Source organism: Pinus tabuliformis, chromosome 1_2 (assembly GCF_031772625.1).
Source record: "Pinus tabuliformis cultivar Carrire ecotype Pingquan chromosome 1_2, CPIR1, whole genome shotgun sequence".
NCBI lineage: Eukaryota > Viridiplantae > Streptophyta > Pinopsida > Pinales > Pinaceae > Pinus > Pinus tabuliformis.
The window spans coordinates 1285002340-1285011676 of record NC_142298.1 but is presented as its reverse complement, the minus strand read 5'-3'; the positions used below and the strand labels follow the sequence as shown (position 1 = coordinate 1285011676).

Here is a 9337-nt window from a genome sequence, read left to right as displayed (position 1 = left end):
AAGAGTTTTCAAACAGTTTTTCCATCTTGGACCTACATTCCTATTGTGTCATTACAAATGGCATTCATCCATATTGTGGCAGTAGAAGTGACATATAAATATTTTGATTACTATCTATTTATCAACCATTTAATTTATATAACTATGTTAATTAGAATTTGTAACCATGTTAGTTAACCACTATTGATAACATAATTTTAAAGCACTCTCTGTCCAAAGGAGAGAGTGTTTATGTGTTTTTTGTCAAAATTAAGTTGTTTGGTAGCTTTTTGTCAAAATTAAGTTTTGTTTAGTAGCTTTTTGTCAAAAATAATTTATTATTGGTCTTTTTAGGAGTCCTGAGATAATTGTGACTTGAGTAGCTGCGACCCAGGGCATTTAAGCCCTCAAAATTTTGGGATCACACCACACCAACCTTCCATATGGGTGATTTTTGCTCATATAACCCTCAAAATTTTGGAATCACACCATACCAACCTTCAACATAGATAAATTTTTGCTCATATAATTTCAAATAACTGAACTTTGCACCACCAACAAATATCTTAACACAACACCCCGTCACCATTACTCTTTATACCCATAAATATTTTTACGGAAAATAATATTGTTCTTACACCCCCCAGAAGTTTCACCGGAAAATAATATTGGTCTTACGCCCCACAGATGTTTCTCCAGAAAATAATATTGGTTTTACTCGGTCTTACTCGTCTGGGAAAGTGAAGGTTCGGCCTGGGAGAATGTTATGTTCACATTGGCGACTTTTCTGCAGGGCATTCCCACTCGTTCAACGAAATCAATCACTACTCGTTTTCTTTTCGGTCAAGATTCTACCTACTCTATTGTAATTTCCCTGAATTTAATGAACAATTCAATAAGGACCGAGAACGCTATCCAGTGAACAATTCTTTGATTCAGTAGGGCCCGAGAACGCTATTGAAAAGTATATTGTGATTTTAAAATTCGGAGTCATCGCAGCCGGAAGCATGATTCCAAAATTTTCATGAGTTTTATGATCAATTCAACGATGATCGAGTACGTCATTGAAAATTTCATCGTGCTTATAAAATTCCGAGCCAGAGGAATGATTCCGACTTATCTTTTCTTTATATAGTATACTGGCAGTAGCTTGCGGATGATTGGAAATTCTATGAGCCACCCCCAACATCTGGTTGAGGAATGCATTTGTTGTTTCTGTAGAGGATATCATGGGGACTCCATACTTGGGTTTAATTCTTACTGTATTTCTTCTTTGCATTTGCACTGGAGTTTCAGCGGTCACAAACCTCAACGACGGTTAGCTCACAAGCACATTTGACTTAGCAGTCCATGGAGTCTCTCTTATATTCAGTTTTCATTATTTCTATTATCTGCAGAATTGAAAATTGTATCTGCAACATCACAAAACTTGGTAATAGCTCCAGATTGTCTTATATTTATTTTGATTTTCTGCTGCAGCTGCTATTCTCAGTACACTGAAATTAAATTGGGGAAACACGGCGCCACAAAGTTGGAGCGGTTCTGATCCCTGCGGGTCTCAATGGGTTGGGGTCAACTGCACAAACTCCGGGCAAATAAGTTCACTGTCAGCATCCCCTTCTCAACCTGTGATTGTTATTTATGTCAATATCAACCTTAATATCAATCTATTTCACATATCTGAGATTGTTTTTCGTTAATTTTCCTTTTCATGGGTGGAATTTCTATCAATAATGGGGATACCTCATTCAATGCCTAAAATTTATAAAGATAATTTGTCTCGACTTCAATTCCTACTGTGCCTGTGCATGGCTGCAAATTCCCATACGACTACATAGGTTGAATGACTAGTGATGTGGGTACTTTGTTAAATGTCCAAATTCTCTTTCGCATTTTGATTAAGGATCTATATCCACATTTAGTTGGGCTTTGGTCTGGAGTTATGCTATAAAGGATTTGTCTCAGAATTAATAATCCTGTACAGGATACTGTCAGCCATGAATCTTCAGGGAAATCTTCCACCTGATATCGGTCATCTTACTGCACTCCAAACACTGTAAGTCGCTTATGTCTTATAGAAAAGATATATGAATGAGTCTAATGTATTGCTAAGTTCATCCATGAATATCTTCTCTGGGCACTGCAGGGATTTATCATACAACGGGCAGTTGATTGGACCGCTCCCACAGACCCTTGGAAACTTGACTAACCTGCAAAGCTTGTGAGTGTACTAACCTAACTCATCATCAAGTATTGAAGTACTGGCACAAACATAGACCGGAATTCCCTGTAATATTGATGATGATAAGTTCTTCAATCGGATTGCAATTAAACAGTAATTTTCTGGCATACTCAGGAGACTGATCGAGTGTAATTTTACCGGGACCATCCCAGATTCATTGGGAAATCTGGTTAATCTTCAATTTTTGTAAGATTATCACTGGACCATAAAATTTTTATGTTCTGCATTTTATAGTAGTTCAACATAACGGATTTAGATACTAATTCTAAATATATTTTGTTCTAACAGGGCTTTGAATTCCAATAAATTACGCGGTTCAATACCTTCCTCGTTGGGTTACTTAATTAACGTCACCTGGCTAGATCTGTCGGACAATCAGCTCACTGGAACTCTTCCGGTCTCAAACGGAAGCCAGCCTGGATTAGACAAACTCCACGCTGCACAGCACTTGTAAGAAAGATGGAATGTTGATTGTTTATTTGGGTTTTACCATGAATGAATAAATGGAATATTTATTGTTTATTTGGGTTTTACCATGAATGAATAAATGGAATATTGATTGTTTATTTGGGTTACCATGAATGAATAAATTACTGATGGATTTCTTATTGTTGCAAGCCATTTCAACAAAAACAAACTTACAGGTTCCATCCCATCTAATCTTTTTAGCTCTGAGATGGTACTATTACACGTGTAAGTAAAACTTATCCCTATTTTTCGACGTTTGGGAAAGTGAAGATGCGTTAGAGATCAATGATTGTTTTGAGTATTTTGTTTGCAAGAAGGTTGTTTGATAGCAATTTTTTTCGGGGGAGATCCCATCTACTTTAGGGCTTGTACAAACCTTGGAATCCTTGTGAGTATCAAATTTTCCATTACACAATTTATTGATGCATTTTTTAGAGTTATGCATTGATTGATATCTAAAATAAAGTTGGTCTAACTTTATTTGCTATTTTCTGATATAGGAGGCTTGGCAGAAACTTAGTTGGTCAGACTCCATCCAACATGAGCAATCTGAAATCTCTCTTTGAGCTGTAAGATTCTCCCTGTATCTGGGCTTTAGTGTTTAGAATCGAAGTCTTCAATATGGATAAATACTACCATGTGTTCCTTGTGAAATATTTTCATGTTAAATCCATTGCTTTTTGGTGAAGAAAGTTAGTAACAAAACAAGGTACAAAATTTTATAACAGAGCTCTGAAACCCATATCAAAACATATAATAAAATCCTCCACTAAGGTAATAGCCGGCTACCTCATTACCAGAACATGACTGATCTAGTTATTACACAAAAACTTGATTAAAAAACAGATCTTGACGCACTTGAACATATTCATGTAACCCCTTAATACACAGATAAAACCAGAGGTTGCCCAAGACTCTTGACAAAATACATAGTTATAAAAAAAACATGGATTCATGACTAGTCAAAATATTATTTTTTATCCAGGAAATCAGATTGAGATGTCTCAACTCATTTAGGAAGCCTACTGGGAAATAAATTTCCAGAGAAATTAGGATACATAAACCTTATATATGAGAAATAATATGTTTCTTTGAAATATGTAGGACTTTACACATATAACATTATTAGAAGTTGCACTTAGACCAAACATGAATGGATGACTTTCGGACTAAATTTAGTCGGAAATTTGGTTTTGACTGAAGAGATTCCTGATGTGCAGTGATTCTGTGTTGTTTTCAGACAGCTTTCAAATAATAACCTAAGTCAATCTATTCCAAACTTATATGGGCTAAATTATCTCCAATATTTGTAAGTAAATGGTAAACACTTGTGTTATTGTTTTAAAGTTTGGCTTATATCAATCTAGATATAACGAATTCAGTGTTCAGGGACTTGAGCAACAATGACTTCAGTTCATCCGAATTTCCCCCTTGGCTTTCGAGTTTAAAGGACTTGACAACAGTGTAAGTTCCTCAAAAGTTAACATTTTTACAGAAGCTTTGAAGATCAGATGAAGAACTGCTAGAATAATGTCAGATTTATGTTGTTGTTCCGTTTCACAGGGTGCTGGATAAGTGCAATCTGACTGGACAGGTTCCCTCCAATTTTTTTGACTTGCCGTCCCTTGAGACTCTGAATGTCAGCGACAATCATCTGAACGGAACTGTGATTCTCAACAGCAATGTAAGCCCGAACCTGGAACTGATAAACCTTCAAAATAATAACATCACCGAGGCGCCTCAGTCAAGCACTACGAGCATTTCTATATTGTGAGTACCTTTACTGACCCAACTTTGTCATCTCTACAATTACACTATGGTCGGTTGCACAATTTTGGCTCCTGTCAAATGTAAATTTGTAGGTTGATTCTCACAAGTGCTCATGTTCTTATCTCACCTTACTCTAGTTGTTAATGTGCTCATCTTTGTCAAGTGGTGATATTGGTTTTGGGTAACTTGATTACGGCACTGAATGGTAATGGCTTGAAATTTGAAATTTCAGGCTTCAGGGAAATCCGTTTTGTCGATCCCAATCTTCAGACTCTGGCATTTTCTGTCAAACATCCAGTGGACAAACCAGCTACGCAACAAATCTAACACAATGTGGAGGCAGGACATGCTCCGGGGGCTTAAAGGTCAATCCAAGTTCCTGCCAATGCCAACAGCCTTATCAGGGCAAACTAGTGTTCAAAGCTCCCTTATTTTCAGATTTAAACAATAATAAGTTATTCCAGAGCTTACAGCAATCTCTTCAATCGAGTCTCAGTTTCGCTGTGGACGCAGTGTACCTGTGCTGCCTCTATTTTGACAACACCGATTATCTCATTACGCCGGTTCAGTTTTTCCCTCTTGATCAACTGAAGTACTTTGGATCCCCAGAGATTGTGAGCATCAGTTCCTTCCTCGGTAATCAAGACTATAAGCCGCCTCAAGGCTTCGGGCCCTATCTTTTCCTGGCAGATCCATACCAATATCGTAAGAACATGGAAACTACATTGCATACTCTTGGCCTTTGTCTATAAACAATTAAAATGATAAGATGGCCCTAACGATCAGAATAATCTGTGTGTGTGGTTGTTCGCAGAAAGTTCAACATCGAAAATGAGCACGGGTGCAATCGTCGGCATAGCCATTGCAGGAGCAGTGTTGGCTCTTGCTATTGTAGCAATAGCCTTTTATGCTTTGAAGCAAAAGAAAAAAGCTGATCTGGCCGTTGAAATCCACAAACCATTCGGTACATTATTGTTCCTATGTTGAAAACATTAAATTATTACATTTTTTTGGTGGGGTAACTTGAAAAAATCAAAGTTAATACTATTTTTATTTGTTAAATTAATCTATTTCTAATTTAATCGCTAACTGTACAAATCAGATGCTCCCTTCATTTCAGTTAGATGTGTAACCATTACGATATATTGATATATTTGAAATCTGATGGATATTAGTGAAGTCAACTGTTTAACTTGGCTCATATTTTTTTGAATATTCAGTAATTTGCAATGTAATTATATTCAAGTTTTCAATTGGAGTCTGATACTGTTAATATGTAAACTTTTACAGCATCATGGGGAACGAGTGGTCAAGATGGTGGAGGTGCTCCTAGACTGAAAGGTGCCAGATGGTTTTCCTTCGCCGAAATAAAGAAGGTTACTAATAATTTCTCTGACAGTAACGAAATCGGAACAGGAGGATATGGCAAGGTATACCTTTTGCAATGCCTGAAATTATTTTGATCAGTATTATTACAATGATAAAATAGATAGGAGTTCTGCGCTTAGATATCAAGATTGAAACCAATGTGTGCTGTCAACAAGCGCTTGGGTTATGTGAAATGCGTTCTATCTCGGTACCTTTTATTAATTTTGGGGAAAATTTTGGCATAATTTTCATCTCAAATTTGAAACTGCAAGCCCAGTAAATGGAAGAAACAATTTCATCAATTCATAACTGCCAACTAAAAGGTTTTGACGTCTCTGAATCACTCCAAAAAATCAAAATTGTAAGTCCAACTTTCAGAATTTGCAGATCTGTGATTTATGGGATTTCAGCAAAAGTGAACTGTTTTAGCTGACCCTCACACAACAACTTGAATAAGTCAACGTAAGGGCTTTTGGGGTCTCTGCATCACTTCAAATCATCAAGATTGCAGATCGAACAATAAATCTTACAGAATTTGCAAATCTGTGATTTTTTTGGATTTCAATAAATGTTTGTTTTAGTTTTAGCCCTTTAACAACAACCTTGAGGAAGATGTCATTAAAGGGTTTTGGGGTTTCTGAGCCACTCTAAATTATGAAATTTGCAGATCGAACAATATATCTTTCAGGATTTGCAGATCTGAGATTTTTAGGATTTCACCAAAAGCTAAGTGTTTAACCCTTAAACAACACCTTGAGGAAGAGTCACAGATTCTTCACTTAACTCCATAGGACAAGGTTTTGAACCCATTCTAATGACCTGAGCGTAGTTTAATAGCAGATTCTGGAATATTCCAAAGATTTGACAAACATAAACAAAGTCAAACAGTTGACTTTATTCATCTCCTTAGATTAATCCAGATAAAAATGGCGATTCTATCTTAGATTAAGTAAATAAGTCACAGACAACATATGAAAACACAAATTTTAGGGGAAAAATTCCACTCTCATTTTTACCTTACTCATAGCCACTCAGTGTTCATGGCTAAGGCTTCTGACAATAGTATGCTAGAGCTCAATAAACAGGATTTGTCTTAAAAGGCCATTAACAATAAAAACCATGGTAAATGGGTGAAGGTTAAGAAAGTCTTATAGCCCTCTCTGGAATTTGCAGGTGTACAAAGCAATGCTAGATGGAGGAGAAATGGTGGCCATTAAAAGGGCTAAAAAAGGGTCAATGCAGGGTGGATCCGAATTCAAAAACGAGGTCGAACTCCTGTCTCGAGTTCACCATAAGAACCTGGTCGGACTCACTGGTTTTTGCTTTGAACAAGAAGAACAGATGCTGGTTTATGAGTACATCCCAAATGGAACTCTAGGAGAAAGTCTCTCTGGTAAGAATACCTCAATTTCATACCACATGATTTCTGCTCTTCCCCCATAATATATATTAATTCAAAGTATCTATTTCTGTTGGATTGAAAAATAGGTAAAACGGGTATTCGCCTGGACTGGGGAAGAAGAGTTCGTATAGCCCTAGGGTCTGCTCGAGGATTGGCATATCTGCACGAACTTGCAGATCCACCCATAATCCACAGAGACATCAAAACAGCCAACATATTGTTGGACATGAATCTGACTGCCAAGGTAGCAGATTTTGGGCTTTCCAAACTCGTTTCAGATGGAGGAGCTGAGGAAGGAGGCAAAAACTACATCTCAACTGAAGTCAAAGGGACACTGGTAATCATTTTGCACTGAACTTATACTAGTGTTGTTGGCAGATCTATCTATGGTAGACAGTTACAGTGAGACTGAATGTGTTTTTGCAGGGTTACCTGGATCCAGAGTACTACACAACGCAGCAGCTCAGCGATAAGAGCGATGTCTACAGTTTCGGTATTGTTTTGCTGGAGCTTGTTACAGCAAGGCCACCCATTAAGGACGGGAAATTCATTGTTAGACTGGTGAAGGCGGCCTTGGAGAAGGGGGGTATAAGTGGCTTGCAAGGGGAGCTAATGGATCCCTTTTTAAGAAAATCTTCTGATACTGAAACCCTCACAGGGTTTGATCGGTTCTTGGGTTTGGCACTGAGCTGCGTCGAGGAATCAGGTTTCGAGCGACCATCGATGAGAGAAGTAGTGAAGGACCTGGAATTGATTATGGAAATGGGTTCAGGCTTCTCTGCAGACTCCATACCAGCAAGGAGAAGCAGCTTTGTTAAGAAGGGACAGCCCCCGCTTCCTTATTATGGTCAAGATATGGAAGCGGGTAATTCTAGTGGGGATGTGCTGAGTAATAGCGATGTGTTTGAATATAGCGGAGGATATCCAATCTCTTCGACTGTACGGCCCATGTAGTTGCAGGTTATGTGTGTGAGGTTCTTTCTCGCGAGAGAGCTTTTTGTATTTTTATTGATAAACAGAGGCACACCAAAGTACGCTGAACTGAGCGTTTTTCTGGATAATGTTGTTTTTTCCTTTTTCAAAGCCATGCTCTATGGAAATATTGTTGGAAAAAGATAAATTTTATGGATTTATTCTTGGAAAAGGATTAGTTTATTCATGAAAATTTATTATGCAAGGATTATTTTATATGCTCTTAGGATTATTCTAAATGCTCTTTCCTAATTTTCTTTTAACTGTAAATTATTTTTTACTTATAAATTTACTTTTCTTTTAACTGTAAATTATCTTTTAATTATAAATTTAATTTTATAGATTATAAAAGAATATTAATAAATTTATATTGAAAATTATTACCATATGAATGGATTAAAAGAAATTAACAAACAATTTGCGTTGTCACATGAACCAGTAATAATATAGTCATGGTAAGGAATAAAAAATGTAAATATAAATCTATGATACCTTAAATATTTTTAATTAATGTAGATGTGCCTTTTTATTTTAATTTTTAATTAATGTAGATGTTTTTTTGGAAGTGTATTAATATTTTGGTTTTTTTTATAAATTATATTTTGATTTCTAAATAAAAAAGTTATATATTTTATTTAAATAAGTTTTATTTTTTAAATGTTATAGGGATAAAAATGATAAGATAGTTAACATTAAATAAGATTTATGTGATTTATTTTTTTAAGAAAATAAGAGATTAAATAAATGTAAGAAAATAAGAGATTAGATAGAATACTGTAGCATTTTATTTTTATTTTCTTATGAGAAGTGGTTTATTTTCACAATTTTTTTGTTGAGTTAAAAGGTAAATAAAATATTGAAAACATTTTATCAAATTTATAAATACTTTGTTACAATATATTTATGATATTAAGTTTTTGTTTTCTTCGGACAAGTTTCCCAAAAAAAATTATTTCATAAATTTTTTAATTGTAGATTATTTTTTAATTATAAATTTAATTTGTATATATTATAAAAAAAATTAAAAATATGATGATGGTGAGACTTTAAAAAGGTAAAAGATTAATTGCAATAAAAAATTACTAATAAATTTGAAAAATGAGAGCTCTGTAACTCGAACCCTAATGGCGGCAAAG

The 9337-nt window shown here is 35.5% G+C and overlaps 1 protein-coding gene across 1 annotated transcript; it reads left to right on the top strand.

The window, feature by feature from the left end:
• The first annotated feature begins 1103 nt into the window (after nucleotides 1-1103).
• LOC149210927 (leucine-rich repeat receptor protein kinase HPCA1-like) lies at nucleotides 1104-8356 on the top strand. Its single transcript, XM_089396828.1, is given in 19 exon segments — nucleotides 1104-1296; nucleotides 1459-1585; nucleotides 1964-2035; nucleotides 2126-2200; nucleotides 2336-2407; nucleotides 2510-2671; nucleotides 2840-2914; nucleotides 3007-3020; nucleotides 3023-3077; nucleotides 3190-3258; nucleotides 3930-3998; nucleotides 4079-4153; nucleotides 4253-4459; nucleotides 4692-5164; nucleotides 5274-5423; nucleotides 5750-5889; nucleotides 7001-7220; nucleotides 7316-7566; nucleotides 7656-8356. Coding segments are annotated over 19 exon segments (2922 nt in total). The 5' UTR covers nucleotides 1104-1208; the 3' UTR covers nucleotides 8184-8356.
• The last annotated feature ends 981 nt before the right edge of the window (nucleotides 8357-9337 follow it).